The following is an 18,569-nucleotide window of genomic DNA, read 5'->3' as shown; positions in this document are numbered from 1 at the left end:
ACACATAGAGAGGCAGAGGGAAAAGCAGGCTCCATGCAGGGAGCCCAACGTGGGACTTGATCCCAGGTCTCCAGGATCACACCCTTGGCCGAAGGTGGCACTAAACCACCGAGCCACCCAGGCTGTCCTGTTTTCTTTTTCTAAGGGGAATTACACTGGGCTTAGGAGAAAAATTCATTAAAAGGCGAATTGACCCAAGTTGCAAACTGAGTCCGATCTATAATCGGGCTGATTGGATGGAGCTGTATTTGGATTGTGTTTCTAAAGGATACTGGGTAGAATTGCATGCTAATGAATAACCCCAAGCAACCCAAATTTGAAAGGGAGAGCTTTGCCCTACCCATACTTCCCATTAGTGCTTCCGCAGTAAACGCCTCCAATGTCCGGGGCGGAGAAGACCGGCGGGGATCCCAAGTCACAGCCTGTCCTCTTGAGGTGGAGAGAGGCCCAGAGAAAAGAAGCGACCAGAAGTCACTGGGGTGAATGACCAGGGCTGATAGCATAAGCGCCGGGGTGGGGGTGGGGGGGTGCTGCCTTTGGACCAGCTCGTTTGGGCTTGGTGTTTGGGCTGCAATGAGCAGTTTGCTGTTTTGAGTGGGGAGAAACCTGGTGAGAGCTGTGCTTTGGGCGGTCGGGCAGGCACGTGGGGGCAGGTCAGAGAGCTGGGCACCTACCTTAAGGTGGCCATGAAGATGAGTGGGAGTGTAGTTGGGCATCACAGTCCTGCGGCACCCGGCTGGGATAACTGAGGGTCAAAGAAGTGGGCGACCTTGCCCAAGGTCAGCTAGCTAATCGCTGCAACTGAGGTTCAAGTGTGTTTTTAATGCCCATATTTTGAGTTTTGGTGGTTTGAATTAGAAGTAGAGCTACTGTCCATAGAAGGAGTCTGTGCTGTTCTATGTCATCCCTAAGGCCAGTTTCTGGGCCATTACCACATGGAGTGTGTGCGCGCAGCATGGGCCTGGCCCGGGAGTGAGTTGTGTATGCAGAAATGCAGGGTGCTACAGAATAATCTGCGATCAGACCTATTTTAGAAAGGTCTAAGTTAGGGAGGGGGTCAAAAGGTGCTTGTTGGTCTGAGGAGAGGCTATTTTACCTGACTGTGGCCTACACGTCAGTGTCACATCTGATATCCACTAGGTTTGGCAGCAGTTAGCTCTGACGGCCATTGCCTGACCTTCCCGTGCTCAAGAGCCCTGACTGTAAAGATCAGTCACACCTTGGGTGTATCTATAACTGCCCTTACGGTCTTGGCCACCGAACCGCATTTCCATCAGCACATCAGAGCTGGCCTCCACGTCCTGCCGCCTCGTTACCGCTCCTTCGTTCCTTCTCCGTCATGGAAGCCAACCACTCTTCTGGAGTTCCTGCCCCCTCACCCTTACAACAGCCTGCTTGCTCTGCAGACTCAGGAGCTGCTTTGTTTCTGAAGCCCGGTGCTGGACTTTGCAGTCATTTCCCAGTGATGCATGGGACAGTCCCCATCTCAACGCTGTGGGTGAAACGTGACATGTGTCATGGGTCTGTGCTGTATGTATAGCAACTGTACCCCACTCCCGTGTCCTCAGGGTCTATCTCGCCATGTGTGTTCTACTGCAGGGAGCCAGATGACACTGACCCCCCCCACCCCCCACCGCACTGATTCATTCTCTCCTGCCCCTGACCCCTGGTGTTGCTCCCAGAGAGCCCTACCCAGTTCTTTGGACCGTCTGTGCCTCTCCTTCCCCTGTGACCCTCTGCTGAGGAGTCAGGCTCAGATGCATCCTGTGCTCATCCATTGATTTTAGGCTAAACATATAGACTTGAAGCAGAACTTCAAACCTGAGGCTGTGGCCAGCTCCTGAAATTCCGTTCCCTACTGAGGTAATGGGGCATGTTCTGAAGCTGGCATCAGGCTCGGGTCTGTTTCCCAGGTCCACGGGCCAGGTCTAGAAGTGCAGCTGGTTATTCTCTTGGTCACCCAGGAGGGTTGTGCTTCTGAAATGTTTTCTAGGGAGCTGATTATGAAGTATTAAGAGATGGCAACCGTCATCATCCCCACGGTCTGCTGGGTGACCTACAACTCTAATAAGCGAACCTGGGAAGACAAGCATCACCCACAGACTTCTGATGACCACTGTTATCCTAGACCCACAAGGGCTCTCAGCTACTTCTTATCCCTACACATACGCAGTAGGATTTACATAAGTATTCAGGTAACTGGTGCAGAGCCAGTTTGGAAGATCCACTGGTTTTCCCCCATCTTCTCAATGGCGTGCAGTAGCCACCTCTGTTTAATCAGATCCGTCCCCCGTGTGATGATGACAGTCTGTGTGAGCCAAGACAACCTTGAACAGGGACTCTGGGTTAGGGCTGCTTTAGCCCAGCTCCCACAGCCGAGTCTACCTGGTGCTCCCAGCCCAGACCCTTCCTGTCTTTCTAGTCCTTCCCTAGTTGACATCAGTGTGATCTCGCTGCTTTCCCACTTCTCGGCTGTCAGCCCAGATCGAAAGCAGAGCCAGCCTCATTCCCCTGTGCTGATAAGCTACAGTCTACCTATATTGATGATTAGCGGCGGGTGGGGTGGAGTGGCAGGGGTGGGGTGGGGGCAGCCTGTGGTGGCTTCATCCAGCTGTGGTCTGTCTGCCCAGGAAGCTGCAGGAGCTGGTGTTAAACGCAGCAGGCTGGTGCCAGGGGGCCTTTGCTTTAAATCTCTTTCCATGCTCCTGGGCTTTCTCATCAGGAAGTGGGGGGCTTGTTAGTCCCTAGGAGCATATACTTCGTGCCATGTACTATTAGGGAGACTGGAGACAGAGCAGAGAGCCTGCCTTCCAGGCAGTGGATCTGTGAGCTGGACGTAGGTGGCTAGCTGCAGCCCTTACCAGCAATTAATTCATCAACCAAACCTGTGGCCCACACATGTGTTCTTGCTCTGTGCTCGACCCTCTGTGTTCCTTAGTGGCTGGGCTGTGCATTACTTGTCTGTAATTCTGCTATTGTAAAGGGATAAATATAGATGCGTTTTTATCTGGTGTAGAGTATCTTCTTTCTGCCTTCCATTTAGTCTCACTGAAATCCTCTTACTGCAATTGATAGTTGTTTTATCTAATTTCTGATAAACTTGAAGCAAGATCAGTCTGGTGGTTAGTAGCTTTCCTTTCAGGATACATATATGTGAGCAAGAAATTAAAAACGCTGTCTACTGGCATGGCAGGGCTCAAACATAAGGTCTTCATTTTAAAAAAAATTAGAACCCATGCAGGGGCCCAGTGGCACATCACAGAATCAAAGGTGAGAGAATATGTGCCTGAAAGGCTATGCGTGTAAATTCTCAGGATGTGTATGTCTGTGAACCTATGCGTATGTAGAGGAATGGATCAGCGGGTGCTGCTTCCAGAAAAGTGGAATCATGGCCAGTGACTGGCTACCTCTCCCTTTCTGAGGGTGCCTAGGAAGGCTGTGTGCCATTTATAAGCCCTTCTCTGAACTCTTTCTCCTGCTTGTGCATCTTTTGCAAGCATGTGAGGGAAGGCAGGCTGGTTTAACGCTGTTCCTCATATTTGTCCTACAAAGAAGGTAAGATGATCTTGATCAGGCTCAGGGCCTTGTCCTTGGAGTCCTTGAAAGGCAACAGAGCCTTTCTACAGCCAACAACTGACCAGTGCTTTTTCCTTTCCAGAGATGAGAAGAACCAGTCCATCATAGTCAGCGGGGAGTCTGGAGCTGGCAAAACTGTGTCAGCCAAGTACGCCATGCGCTATTTTGCCACGGTTGGTGGCTCAGCCAGTGACACCAACATCGAAGAGAAGGTCCTGGCGTCCAGTCCCATCATGGAGGTATAGCCTTCCAAACATACTTGGCCGTTTTTGTTGGAGTCCCTTCCTCTGGCAGCAAGACTGCTGGGTGTCCAGCCCTGTGAGGTTGTCCACAAGGATCCCTAGAAGCAGCTCAGGGGTCATACATGACTGTTTCTGAGAACCTGTTGTCTCCTATTAAGGAAAAAATTCCAAAGGTGCCCCAGAAACCATGGATTTGGGAGTGATCTCACCTGGTAGCACCCTTCGGGTCCCCACTATCAAGTGGAGTGTCTTTTCCATGTCCCTGGACTCTGCTGAGTGCTCTCCTGAGGGGTGTCCATTCTACCTCCACCTCCACTGCTCTTCCCCTCCTGCTTCCGTTGGGCATCAGCAGATCCGTGCTTCACCCAAACCATGCAGTGCTCTCAAGTCCTGCAGGATCAGGAGGGTGATTGGTATGGGGATGGGAAGCCTTGATAGATTCTTTTCTCTCCTCAGAATATTTGACCATGGGGGGGTGGGGGAGGTAGAGTCAAAAGCTATGTGATGACACAGTCTGTTGATCATCAGAAAGCAGTTCCCTGTGGTGGTAGGAACTGGCCTGGATATTGTTTCTGTATCCTGACTCCCCAGCCTCAGAGCAGTAAGCTCAGGCACAGGGCCAGAGAAGTTCCTCAAAACTTAGATATTGCTGTAACTCAGCATGTTTTAAGGTCAGAACTCCATTTCTCTTTGTCTCTCTTTCCTCCTTAAAAACTTAATTCCCATAGAGTGTAGATATCAATGGGTGTGTGGTCCCTGGGCAGCTTTGATTTCTGCCTCTGAAGTGGAGGCCCTTGATGGTTGTCTCGGTTACAGGCTGGTGGGAACTGGACCCCTTCCAGCCCACGGCAGCTCCTTTGTTTTAGGAAGAAGAAATTGAGTTGAGGCCCAAAGGTGCAAGTTAGCATCAGATTTCCCTGCAGTGCCTTGAGCCCTGTTGATTAAGACCTGAGTCCTACGGTGGTTAGTCTAGAGCTGGGGAGAACGAGAACCTGCCTGGGTCCTTCCCGGATGTCCTCTCCCCCTCCTTCCTTTACCAAGTACACAACCGAATACAAGTCTCCATTCATGGGAATTCGTTGTTTCTGGGGGAATAATGTCCTCCCTACACAGTTGGATTATCTGGAGAACTTTGATTCTCTGTTGACTAACAGGACACAATATTTTCATTAACAATTCAACAAAAGCAAGTTTCCATATTTGTCACGTGGGTTGGAAAATGGTTGGTATGGTTGGAGGCATTTTTTTAAAATTTTTATTTATTTATGATAGAGAGAGAGAGAGAGAGAGAGGCAGAGACACAGGCAGAGGGAGAAGCAGGCTCCATGCACCGGGAGCCCGATGTGGGATTTGATCCCGGGTCTCCAGGATCGCGCCCTGGGCCAAAGGCAGGCGCCAAACCGCTGTGCCACCCAGGGATCCCCTGGTTGGAGGCATTTTTATCCAGCAGATACAAATAAGACTTTTACTCCCTTACAAAGGTTCCTACCCCTGAGCGCATCAGCATCACCTGGAGGGCTTGCTATACCAGATGGCTGGGCCCCATTCCCCCGGGTTTCTGATTCAGAAGGTCTGGGTGGGGGCCCCAAAATCTGCCTTTCTAATAAGTTCCTGGGTGATGATGATCCTGGTGATCTGGGTACCATAGTTTGATAACCATTGACCTACAAAAAAGGTAAGAAGGGCTCCCTGGAAACTATGGAAGGGTAAAAGGGAATAATCCCCCCAGATCCTGCAACTTGCTGATAATTGCTCAACATTTGGGTCTGTTCCTTACAGTTTTTTCACTGAATGTTATAGTAATAAGCCTCATGACCATATCATTGCTGCTTTATTGGCTGCAAACACATTAATATTGTGAGACCTGCAACTAACGGGTAGCCTTTTTGCTCATAGCATTTATTCTCAGCCCAAGCTGGGGACCTGGCCTGGCCTCATTCAGAATGTGATGGTGGACCATGGCCTTGGCCTACCCGGGACCATCTATGCACCCGCATTGAGGCAGCTAAGATTGTACCCTACAAGTGGCATCATGTTTCATTTCAAATGGGAATGAAACCAGGCTTTCAGCCTCTCCTTTGCCCCAGAATTTCAAAACCTAGTTCATTTCTAGGGTAGTAACATTTCAAAGACACAGAGTGCTGCCTCTTTCAGAAATAGAGGAAGTCGTTTTTCTGGGCAAAACAGAAGGGAAGAAACTTGTTACATCACTAGTGCCTGGGCAATGTAATTTTAGTCAAGATGAGAATTTAATGAAGGTAGATCACCACATTATTAAACATGTACAAGACACAGGAAGGTTTCTTAATTGTTGTATTGTGGTTAGACACAAAACTGACATTTTCAACTATTTTAAATGAACAGCTGAGTGGCATTAAGTACATTCATAGTGTCATGCAACCATCAGCGCCATCCATTTCTAGAACCCTTTCATCATCCCAAACTGTACCTATTAACGAATAACTCTCTAACCTTCCCTGCCAGATGCTGGGAACCTCTATTCTACTTTCCATCTCCATGAATTTTCCTGTTCTAGGGACCCCACATAAGTGGGATCCTACAATATTTGTTCTTTTGTGCCTGGCTTGCTTAATGTTCTCCAAGTTCATCCGCGTTGTAGAATGTAGAAGTACCCTGTTCCTTTTTATGCTTGGATGATACTTTATTGTGTGGATAATACCAGATTTTGGTCATGCGTCCCTCAGTAGCTGACCCACATGGGTTTCCACCTGTGGGCTAGTATGAAAAATGCCACCGGACAGTGGTGTGCAGGCATCTGAGTCTCTGCTTTAGGGATGCTTTTTAAAATGAAAGTGGTCAGGCAGCCCTGGTGGCGCAGTGGTTTAGCGCTGCCTGCAGCTCAGGGCGTGATCCTGGAGACCCTGGATCAAGTCCCATGTCAGGCTCTCTGTATGATGCCTGCTTCTCCCTCTGCCTGTGTCTCTGCCTCTCTCTCTGTCTCTATGAATAAATAAATAAAATCTTAAAAAAAAAATGACAGTGGTCTAAAATGACCTAACATTTTTCAGTTATCTCTTATGTCCCGGATGGGCTGGTGCACTGCTGGGGACTCAGGGTACTTTGGCAGGGTGAAAGGGGAGAGCAACACTACACGGGATGTGGTTCCATTGCTAAGGCCTAAATGATGAGTGTATGCATGAAGCAGCCTCCTCAAGCATGATGCCACATAAATAAGTGGTGCAGTAGTTTGGGCTCGCAACTTTACAATTCTGCCTTGTGCAAATTGCTGCTTTGGAAAATGTATGGGTAATTCCTTAGGGCTCGTCCTATCCAGTTACCTAATGTAGCCATCATAGAGACTGTCCCTTGAGTTTTTAAAGTGTTCTGTTTGAGAGAAGTCTTGGGTAGAAACATGAAAAGGAAGAATTGTAGCCAGGAAGAACTCTGGGCAGGTTAGGAAGTGTGACTGGGCTGAGAAAGAGCAGCTTCTCCAGTGCTAGGACCTGACTCTTCACAAGTTTGGGGTCTATGTGGGCTCTTGTATCAGGAAGCCCAGACAGCGGTGTGGCCCCTCCGAGGGTTACAGGCAACCCAAGCCTTCATTAGGGGCCAGCCAGCTCCTGAGGACTCTGCCCCTGTCCAGGGCACAGGATGGCGCCTCCTGACAAAGCAGGCTGCTCTGCTCCTGTGCCTTCTTATTCCTGCAGCCTGGCAACTGTGGCGGCCTCCTGGAGAGGCAGAGCCGAGGACTGTCCAAAGCAGTGGAATCTCCAGCGAGGTGCACTAAGTGGCAGTTGTTTGAATTAAAGGCAACTTGAGGGTGCATCAGGGTGATTTATTCTCAGTGCAGGGCTCTCTGGCCCCACTGTGGGAAGAGCTTGCTAGCAGCCTGGGAGATAGTTGTTCACAAGTCTGCACTGATTAAGAGGATATTGGTAATGAGACTGTCAGAGCAGGGACAGAACCAAGTCTGGACCACATGGGTCACGTGGCTTCTTGAATGAGTGGAGTCTGCACCGCACAGGTTCAGGAGTCAGAGGCTGCCCACCCCCCTGCTCCTGTCCCAGGACAAAGAGGAGACTGGGGGTACAGTGAGCAAAAGCAATGTGAACCAGGACTGGTAACTATGTAGTTCAGGGGAATTTAACTTTTTTCCCTTTAAGCTAAAGAAACAAGGCTGACAACTGTTACCCTCTTCATACAAGAGTCTGTGCCCAGAGTGACTTACTGGGCACGCCTCTTGTCCTGTGTGCCAGCACACACGGGCCAGTCCACATGCCCACCGGCCCTGCCCCTTGGCCCACATCACGTCCCTCCCCACGAGCAGAATTCTACTCACCCTTTGAGACCCTTGTCAATTTACCCTCCTTAAAGCTGTACCCACTGCGCTGGGCACCACTACTCACTCCCTCCTCTGTGCTCCCACATGTTGGTAGGTTCCCTGTTGTTGAATAATCCTGATTATACTGAAGTCATTCCAGTCCATTTGCCCTTGCTATGTGTCTACATATGCACAAACAACAAAGAAGGTGGTTCTCTTATGTCCCATAGGAACAGTACATTCTGTCATCTTGCAACTTTTCAGCAGATTTTAAACGTATCCATGAATTGTGCTCTAGTTTACTTCTACCATTTTTTTTTAGTATCCTGTTGTGTGAATGCTACACTTTCCGTTTTCCCCTACTGGTGGGCATTGACATAGATTTCTTCTTTTCATTGCTAAATGCAAGCTGCATCGAGTGTTCGTGTGCTTACCCCACGTGTATGCTTCTGTAGCTTCCCAGGTAACATCTAGAAGGGGAGCTGCTGCCCTGATAGGGGTGTGTGTATTTGGTTTTACTAGATGGGCCTAGTGACTTTGCAGAACAGCCATTCCAGTCTCTGTCCTCACATCTTCCTCATTTTGTAGAGTCAGAGCTCTGAGCACAGCCCCTGCAGACTGCCATTTTAATCTGTGGTCCTCTGATGCCCAGTGATGTTATGTTTTCTTAATGTTTATTGGTCATGAGTTTCTGCTGTGAAAGTCCTGCTTGTAGTGTCTACTCATTTTCCAGGTTGTACCCACTTGCATCATTTTTGCTTTTTGTTTCTTGGTCTGTGGGCCTCAGTAAAGTTTAAAACCTGTTTTTGTTATCTATAAAAACTGGACTTGCTTTCCTTATGGATCAAAATGCAAGGGTTTAAAAGATGAAGAGCTGCATGTGGATCCTTAACACACAGAAGTTGGAGGTCCTAGAGCAGAGCTGATGGGCTGGGTAGTAACAGCCTCTTTGTCAATGCCATCACATACTTTTAAAGCTCTTGTGGATCTGTCCTTTCACTTCTCAAAGCAGCCTAATGAGGTAAAGAGGACAGATCCTTCAACTGTGGTCTTTAGTAGCTCTAGTGTGTCAGAGTGGTGACCTCTGTGTTCTAACCTTCCCTTCACATTTCCAAGATGACCACGGCCGCTGCAGCCATTGATGGCTGGAAAGAGTCCACTGATCAAGTCCTTACTCTCACTGGCCGTTCTTAAGAGCAAAGGAGGCAGGAAATGAGACTTTGTTTTGTTCTCAGCTCTGCTCATTGTCACCCCAACAGCAGGGAGGTTCTGTGAGCGAGAGGAGAGGAGGAGTGGTGATGCTGCCACACACCTGCCACCGAGAAACCCAGAGGGCCTTCCAGGTTTGCCTACCTCCTGTGTGTTCTTTGCAGGCCATCGGAAATGCCAAAACCACGCGCAATGACAACAGCAGCCGATTTGGAAAGTACATTCAGATTGGCTTTGATAAGAGGTACCACATCATCGGGGCCAACATGAGGACCTACCTGCTGGAAAAATCCAGGGTGGTCTTTCAGGTGAGTGGTCTGAGCTGGGCCTTTTTGTTCTTTGTCCCCCACAAGAGGTGCTTACTTGCTCCCTGACCCATTTCCTGTGCCTGGAGGGTTGTCTCCTCGTTTGGATCTGGAATTGGATACACTTTGTTCTTTTGGATTCCTTTCCTTACATCAAAGTATTCATGTGAATGCTGTGGACATCAGAGCTGAGAAATCTGCCCAGTACTGTTTTGAAGAGGGTAATGATTTTAGATTCAATCAACATCCTTAATGAGCATGCCTGATAAGTACCAGCCTATGGCCGATATGACAGGTACAGCGAAGAAGGTTGTCCTGTTCCTTGTGGATCTGAAGGTCTTTTGATTAGGGGAATGTGGGCTTCAGCTTTTCCCAGGAAAAGCTGGGAAAATATAACCTTCTTGCTTTGTAGGTTATATTTAAAAACAAAACAAAACAAAAACATGCTACTTGGACATCTACTTAGCCTGAAAACAGTCCACCTCCTGAGCCCTCTTCTGAGATCCCGTCCTTGAACGGAGAGGGCATGTGTCCCGGCCTGTGCCAGCCCCTCTCCCCACCGCGGCATTTGGAGGGTGTGTCCAGAATAGCCCCAGCTGCTTCTTGGAGATGCCTGCCTGCATGCTGATGTGTCACCAACACCTAATGAATGTTTTGACCAGTTTTATTAGTTTTCCCCTTTCCCTGTTCCGTCTTCATCTCCACCTCCCACATTTGGCTTGACAGCCCCCCACCTTCATCTCACTGCACCCAAGGAAAACAGCCTGCTGGGCTGTGCCTGTGGCCAAGTCCTCTGGGAGCACCCCTCCAGCCTTCGTCTCCCCCTGCCCAGGTCTCCTGGAGCCCCCAGCCCCACCCCTGCTCTGTCAGTTGAAGGCAGCGGAGCCCGAATGTCTGCTGTAAACCTGCCCCTTTTGGCCCATTGGCAACTGTGTCAGTCTGGCTTGACAGGTGGGCACATGGCCCTGACTTAGCTCCCGGCCTCCTGAGGGAGGCAAAGCCTACCCCGAGCCTGCCCACGGCCCCTGAACGAGCGTGTGCTGGCTGGCCAGCCTCCTTCTGTGGCAGAGCAGGGCTCTTCCGTGTGGGAAGAAGGAAATCACACGAGACATCGCACTCCTCAGGCACGGAGGGAACGGAAAGGCGATGGGGGGTGGGGGCGGTAGGCAGCAGACTCGAGGGAAAACGTGAGCTCTTGACCTCTGTGACCAGGGGACTCTGGGACTAGCACAAGTGGCAGGATCGTGGGGGAGATCACTGCCCTAAAACTGTTGAACTTCTTTCCTCCTCCAGGCAGAAGATGAGCGCAATTACCACATCTTTTACCAGCTCTGTGCTGCAGCCAGTCTGCCGGAATTCAAAGAGCTTATGCTAAGTACGCAGACGGGGTGCCTGCCCTTGGGTTGAGGCCGCTGTGGGTGCTGCCTGGGGGCCCCGGGGGGTGGGGGGGAGAGGAAGGCCTGCTCAGCCCACATCCCTCCGCTGTGGGTTCTTGTCCCGGCCCTGCCTCCTATGTGGACATGACCCCCACACACCTCCTTGGGCATTAGCGTCTGATCCGTACGCTCGGCCAGTTGTAGCCAGGCTGCCGGCCACAGAGAACCGTTAGGGCACCTGGAGGCAGGGGCTAGGGCAGGATTTTGTAGAACACAGAATTTCCATGCGGTATTTTTGGAAAATGGTTCCACTGTAGACAAACAGTATGTCCCTCTCTGGAGGGTCTAGAGACGTAGCTGATGCTCATAATGGAATTGGGCCTGTGGGTTTAATCCAAATGAAGGATGGAGGCCGAGGGAAGGCAAGAGGTGGGGTGGGGAGCAGGAGGCCACAGTGGAGCCCTGGGGTGGTGCCGCTTGGGAGGTACATAGCCTTCGGGTGGGTCCGGATTCCCCTGTGTGTGTCTGTGATGCCAGGACTGAGGGCTGAGTGTGCGTGGAGACAGGGCCGCAAGGCTGGGGCTGAGCCAGAGGGGTGAGCAGCCTGCTTCAGAGATGTGCAGAGGGCTCTCCTCGGGCCAGCCTGCCCTTCCGTGCTCTCGGAGGCCCTGAGTCTCAGAGCCATCAGACCCTGATGGATGTGTGTCATGTCACAAGCATGCGGGCTGCCCGCGTAGCCTCGTGCGTTTGCCAAGCACCGTCTCTGGCCTTTTGTCTGTCTCGTGGGGGGCTCAGCAGTCACTGATGTGTGGACAGCTGGGTGTCTACACGGAGGCTGCTTAGTCCTTGTGCATCTATGTGGGACACTGACTCCTGGTGCCATCCATGACACTGGTCCTGGCAGTCTGCAGGGCCTGGCCCAGCCTGTGACCCTGGGAGCTGACACACACCCGGTAGCCACAGGCTCAGGCTGCCCTCCTACTTCTTGGCTTTGCTTATGAGTTCCTGTGGCATTCGGTGTCCAGGTCCTGTGGCTTAGCCCTCGTTCCTCTACTGACCCCGCACTGGCCATGTTAGGCCTGGGGGTGGAGTGTGGAACGTAACAGCCATGAGCTTAGCTACAGTCACTCACAGCACCAGGTGGTAAGGGAACGCTGAGGGAGGCACGCTGGGGCAGGTCCCGAGGCTCCCAGGAAAAGGAATCTGAGAACCAGGGGAGGAAGCCCTGGAGGGCATCTCCTGGCAGTGAGCCTGCAGACTCCTTGCACATGACAGATATGAGCCTTGTTGGATGCAGGCCTCCCTGAGCTAGTACCTGGGGCTCGGACGTTGGTTTATGGCCACAAGTGACCAGGAAGACAGGCCACACTAAAGGCCTTTGCTGTCTTCCTTCCCAGAGGAGACAGTGCGCCCAGCTAGATGCTTCAGGGCCAGCCTGCAGTGATGAACTTTTTCTAAAGTCGTTTTTATAGAAAAATGAACAAGTGCCAGAAAGATCCTTTGCATTTGGACCATTTATCCCAAATGTAACTTTAAGAATATGGGCATGGGGTGAATCCTTTTAATTTTTTTTTTTTTTTTTTGCAATTACATAAATGCATTGAATTTTTTTTTTCAGTGGCTTTTCCTTATCCTGTGTTTCAGCAAGATGCCAGATTCCTTGGGCCCCAGCTGGAACAGTTAGTTGAAAGCTACCCAGTGTGATCAGTGTCTTGTACTGTCCTACATGCGCGTGCCCTCCAAGAACATCTTAGAGCAGAGCTGAGAGGTGCTGGTGAGCGCTCGTGCGCAGGGCGAGGCCACGTGTGGCCTGGTGGGCTGTGAGCTCTGGAGCCTGGCAGTTCCACCACTAGCCCTGCCGGGGTGACTGCAGACGAAGTGTAAGTGGAGGACTAGCCAACAGCTCCAAGCGGATCTACTGGGTGGCCTCCTTTCTCCTTTTTGCCTAAAACGTACTCAAGCGCATGGAAGTCTTGGCCACACCCTGTGGCTCGGTGAGGGTTTTGTGCATTTCAGAACAGAGGAGCACATGGGCATCCGGGCCGCCTATATTTTCAATACCCTGTCAGTGGTTTGTTGCATTACAGTGACCTCAGGATGATTGGCCAAAGTGTGAATAAAGGTAAAAACAGGTGGAAAGGACATTTATTTCCTTAAATACAACCTTCAGGTGATAAGGAATAAGTTATTTTTTTACTTCCGTTGCTGCACTGACAGTCACAGCAACAGCCTCTCTTGCTTTGGACAGTTTGAGCATTGCCTACCAGGTGAAGCGCTGGCCCCCAGCCAGCCCTGCAGGTCCTCTGCTCTAATTGCTGGGCTCGGGCCTCCCCTGCGCCTGCACACTGTCTAGTCTGTACACTGTACAGTGTCCGTCTGTTGAGCCAGTTCTAGGGGATTTTGTGGTGTCTTTCTCCTGGGAAACACTAAGTAATGAGAGACCCAAACTGGAGGCAAGAACTGTTGTTCCGGGATGGGACAGTCCTGAATGGCTCCATGGGCTGGAAGGGAGGGCAGCACCCAGAGCTGCTGAACCGTTGGCCGGAAACGGTCTCCTGCTGGAAGGTTTCCTACGAGGGTCTGGGTGTGATGGTGACAGAGATGATTGCAAACCTGAAAAATGATCTCAGTGGGATTCAGATGAATCAGGAGAGAGCTGTGCTGAGCCCCAGCCAGAGTGCCTGAGTTTGGGAACGGGAGCAGGGAAGGTGGGTGCTCAGAACATCAGCCAGGACGGATGTTGACAATGGAGGGTCTCAGACACTGAAAATGCCTCCTTTCTTCTGACAGAGGGGTCTGGTGCCTTTGTCTGTTTTTCCAGTGTGTCAGCTGATAACTTTTGATAACGACTTCGCTTGTGTTGGTGGCAAAACCAGGTCCTAAACGACCATTTACACAATGGGGTAATGGGCTCGCGGGCCTGGCTAAAGTCTGCAGGAGCCTGGAAAACCCCCTCAAGGCCTGTGATCTTCAGTTTGCCTATATGAGAAAGGGGAATAAGTATATTCAGTTATCTTCACATAGGCTTTGGAAAAACCATGAAAGGAAGTACTTTAAAGGGTGAATGAGAAGAAAAAAATGACGCTTTTTCTTAAGCTTTTGAAACTTGGATTCCGTGCCCAACCTTGCAGGGGGATTCGATATGAAGGAATGAATCTACTGTCTTGCACAGAGACCTGCTGTGACCCCTTTGTGACCTTTTGCCTTCCCTGTGGCCGTCAGGGTGCCTGGGGTGGAAGCCCTTGTTCTCCCAACTCAGGTGCTCTGGTCAGCAGCATTCACTCCCTCCTCCAGGAAGTCTTCCCTCCCAAGCTGCGACAGGCACTCTGCTCTCCACTCCCGTGGGGAGTGTTACCTGATGGTCCTCGCTTGGCTTGTGTGAGGCAGGGTTTGGGTCTGAGTCCTGCCACTTCCCAGCCGGGCCTAGCAGGGAGCCTTTACTGGAATGTGGCCAGGAGCAGAGGATGTGTGGTGGGAAATGGAAGAGACAGGAAAGGAGAGGTGAGTGGGGTGGGTGTGGTGGTGGTGGGGTACTGAGGAATGACAGGAACCAGTGGATCTGGGGCAAGAGGTGTGGAAGGGTGGGCTGGCCCTGAGTTGGGAGAGGCAAGAGGAGGTTGAGGCTGCTTCACGAAAGGTCTGGAAGATTCTTCTGGGTGCTTGACCTTTGTCTTGAGGGCAGTGGGGCAGGCGGGGCCTGTAAAAGGCTTTAGATGGGGGGGGGAGTGCAGTGTGACCAGAATCCCCAGCAGTTTGAAGGTGGATCTGGAGGGACTGTTGCAGAAGCAGGGAGACCAGGTTAGCATTGGGCAGTGGTCCCCGGACCGTGATGCCTCCTGAAGTCAGATGGCGGGCAGTGGCGGGCAGGATGGAGCGAGGTCCTAAGGGGTGAGGTTGGCAGATCACATGTTCAGGGAGGACTGGATGTTGCCATGAAAGCATGACAAAGTGTCCTGGGTGATGAGTATCCCAGCCAACGCACTCTGGGGAGCTGTTGCTACTGTCTTGACAGAAATAGCACAGCAGACGCCAGCGTCCGGCTTTGGTATCTGGTCGAAATCAGACGTGGTCCAGTTAGAGATTCCAAACACTGGGCCAGGTTGTGTTACACAGAGGTCCCGTGCCTCATGGAAAATGTGATTTTTTTGGGGGTAGTTCTGGTTGGGTGTATCGTTGCCCTAAATGCCGGCATCCACAGCTGTCCTGTGATGCCACCCTGGGCTCGTTGTGTTGTTTGGCCCTCTGCTGAGGTTGGCCCTAGACTCGCGGGCAGAGCCTGGGCCCCTCCCTGCCTGCTGCCCCTCAGGCCGTTAGTGGAGCCTGAGAGGAATCAAGCTGGAGGTGAGAGCCAACATGTGAGTGTCTCAACTTGGGTCTGTTCACGTGCCGAAGAACTGGGGGGGGGTACCCCAACTTGGTAAAACAAATGAGCAAAAAAACCCCATCCCCTTGGGCGTGTCCGTGCCTCTGCTCTGTCAGGTGAGGTGGTCAGACTCAGGTTGTCGACAACAGGTGTGGAAGTCTGCAGTTCTAGGCTGGGCATGTCCCTCACTGTATATCAGATCCTTAAAAAAAAAAAAAAAAAAAAGATTTAGGGATAGACCAAGCACAGGGAACAGTGGGGGCAGAGAGAGAGCATGCGAGTCAAGCTCTCCACCCTGAGCACAGAGCCCGACACAGAGCTCAATCTCACGACCCCGAGATCACAACCTGAGCCAAAACCTAGCATCAGGTGCTTAACCCACCACACCAGCCAGGTGCTCCTCAGATCCTTCTTAAAAAGCAGGTCTTTGGTGAGTCCTGTAAATGGAGCTGCCTGTGATGTTTCCCCCTTCACGTGTTCTTCACATACTGGTTTTATACCAACACAACAGCGCCTTCTCTCTGCTCAGTGTAGGGTTCAGGGTTTCCTGAGCCAGTTTGCTTTCCATCTGCCACGGTCGATGAACATGATGGTTTGTAAGGGTTGCACATCCAGTTGGGAATAAGATCTTGGCCTGGGAGTCAAGATCCTCATGGGATGTGGTCTGTGGGGACACATGGGGTATAAAGCAGGATGGGACCTCTGTCCCATGCCTGATGCCTTTCCTCCGTGTCTCCTGCAGCATGTGCCGAGGACTTCTTCTACACCTCACAGGGAGGAGACATACGCATCGAGGGCATAGACGATGCTGAGGACTTTGAGAAGACACGACAAGCCTTCACGTTGCTGGGTAAGCAGCTTCCTGCTGGGGAAAGGCCTGGACGTTGACTTTACTGAGAGTAGAGGAGCACGACGATGTCCCACTTTGCCAGCCTGTGGAAGCTCATGGAATCCCAGTTGCCCTTGGTGAATGTCGTCCAGTTGTCACTCCATCGCAGCTCTCGGGTGCTGCAAAGTGACGCTTTCTACTTCCTCAGGCCCTTGAAGTAAAATGAGAAAGAGCCCTATCTCCTCATGCTGTGGTCTGGGTCTAGAGGTCACGTGTTCCAACAGAAAGATCGTGTCTTTAGAACCAAACCCACCCACGTACCACAGTCCTGGGATCCAAATGGAAGCCGGCCGTAAAGGTCTGGTAGTGCGCTCACGTATACGGTGGCCTCTCCCTTATGGCTCTTTCTGTATAGAGCATAATGTGGAGTTCTCGGACATCTCTCTGCCCTTCTGGACCTAAAGGATAATAGGGGGAGAGAAAAGACCTTTCTTCTGCTATTTTTTAAAAAAGATTTTGAGACAGCAGGTGCACACGAGCAGGGGGGAAGGCAGAGTAAGGGGGAAGAGGAGCAAGCTCCCCACTGAGCAGGGAGCCCAATTCAGGACTTGATCCCAGGACCTGGGGTCATGACCTGAGCTGAAGGCAGACGCTTAACGGCCTGAGACACCCAGTCGCCCTCTCTTGCCATTTTTGAGGAAGAGGAGCCATAAGTGGTGAAGGGAAAGGCAAGCCTGCCATAACTGAGAAGTTGAATGAGTGAGTCTCTGGGATCTGCAGCCAGAAAAACAAAGCTTGGGGGGGTCAGCGTGAGACTCACAAAGTGGCTCAGGGTGGCCCCTGTGTTTCCCCACAGCCTCTTCTCTGACAGAGGTAGATGGTTGGCTTCTGAGTCACCTGACTACTCCAGAGCCACATTTCTCAGGTTCTTTGGTGGGAATCTGGGCATTCTTAGCTAATGTCCAAGTAACACCTGGCCCAGCAGGACATGCCCTGATCTCTCTGTGGGTAGGACCCAAACTTTCACGTGCTGAAGTCTGAGTGCTTTTCACTCCTCTGGTTAATCGGTAGGTAGACTGACTTTATCTTTTGTGCTCATGAAATAATGACAAACCTCACTGGTTGTTCCAACAAAAGATGTAACTTAACTAGAGCAGTGGTTGATGATGATTAAAAGGGGTGTAAGAACTTGAGGGCCAAGAAGTAGCAGGTGCAAAGGCACAAGGAAGAGCTGCTGATAAAGTAATTGTTGACTCACTGAGATTCCAGCCACTTCTGGGAGCAGGCGGTTACCTCAAGGTGAAGAAGCCCACTGGTGAAAACTCCTGCCAGAGGGTGTGTGCCGTTGCTGGTCTGCACAGGCAGTAGTTGTCCCAGGGTGTGATGGGACCAGGAGGTTCCAGAAGCAACTGCTCATGGAGAGGGTGTGGTCCGAGGGTGTTCCTGGGCCACCAAGATGACACAAACTACGGACTGCGGAGGATGAGAACCAGAGACACGCTTGATCCCTTCCTGCTGTTGGGTTGTGGAGTCGCGACGGTCCTCTTTGACCGAGCTGGACATTCCACCAGGAGGCAAAGGGGAAACGGTCATTTTACCCTTCAGCTGGGGAGTGGGTATGGAGGGGACTTTCTGAGCAGGGGATCAGTCTGCCTGGTTTGACGGGGGGCAGCCTGGAGGCTGCTGATCCAAGAAGAAGTGGTTCTTCTGAGGCTCCGTGGAGGCTGGATACTTTCATTCACCAAGCAAGTGGCATTTGAAAATCTGTTGTGAGAAGTCTTTCTTTCTTACTCTTGAATGAACACATCCACGTTTTTACTTTAACTCTTTTTTTTTTTTTAACATTTTATCCATTTATTCATAGAGACACACAGAGAGAGAGAGAGATGCAGAGACACAGGCAGAGGGAGAAGCAGGCTCCACGCAGGGAGCCCGATGTGGGACTCAATCCTGGGTCCCTGGGATCATGCCCTGGACTGAAGATGGCATTAAACCCGCTGAAATACAAGGGCTGCCCTTTAACTCTTTCTTAAAGGACAAGATTTTAAATATTTGGGGCTTCCTGCGCCCTGCAGTTTTTGAAGCAGCCACTCAGCCACTAGAGTGTGAAGGTGGCCACAGACAAAATGAATGGGCATGACCTTTCTAATAAAACTTTATTGATAAAAACACACCATGGTCATCGGTTGCCAACCCCTGTTTTATACCTTCAGTTTTATTGTTTGCTCTTTGGTGTTTTGCTTGTTAGAGTGAGGTACTGCCTGTTATAATAGTATATCAAGAAGGGACTTTCTGGTCCGTAGAGTGCACAAAGCCTAACTATCGTTAGGACTCAATAGTTATTCAGTATCTCCTATCTACTAGTTATATTCTTACCATGACACTGT

At 51.0% G+C, this 18,569-nt stretch overlaps 1 protein-coding gene across 2 annotated transcripts in view; it reads left to right on the top strand.

Annotated features, from left to right (window-relative positions):
* MYO5B (myosin VB) overlaps positions 1-18,569 on the top strand; it is a 332,937-nt gene that overhangs the window by 194,646 nt on the left and 119,722 nt on the right. For both annotated transcript variants that reach the window (XM_077899806.1, XM_077899805.1), the window contains exons 5-8: positions 3,659-3,815; positions 9,474-9,617; positions 10,908-10,989; positions 16,096-16,203. In XM_077899806.1, the coding sequence (XP_077755932.1) occupies positions 3,659-3,815; positions 9,474-9,617; positions 10,908-10,989; positions 16,096-16,203 (491 nt within the window). The remainder of the gene's footprint in view (positions 1-3,658; positions 3,816-9,473; positions 9,618-10,907; positions 10,990-16,095; positions 16,204-18,569) is intronic.

Source organism: Canis aureus, chromosome 6, assembly GCF_053574225.1.
Source record: "Canis aureus isolate CA01 chromosome 6, VMU_Caureus_v.1.0, whole genome shotgun sequence".
NCBI lineage: Eukaryota > Metazoa > Chordata > Mammalia > Carnivora > Canidae > Canis > Canis aureus.
The sequence above is the reverse complement of the archived record's forward strand: the minus strand, read 5'-3'. Positions and strand labels throughout refer to the sequence as shown.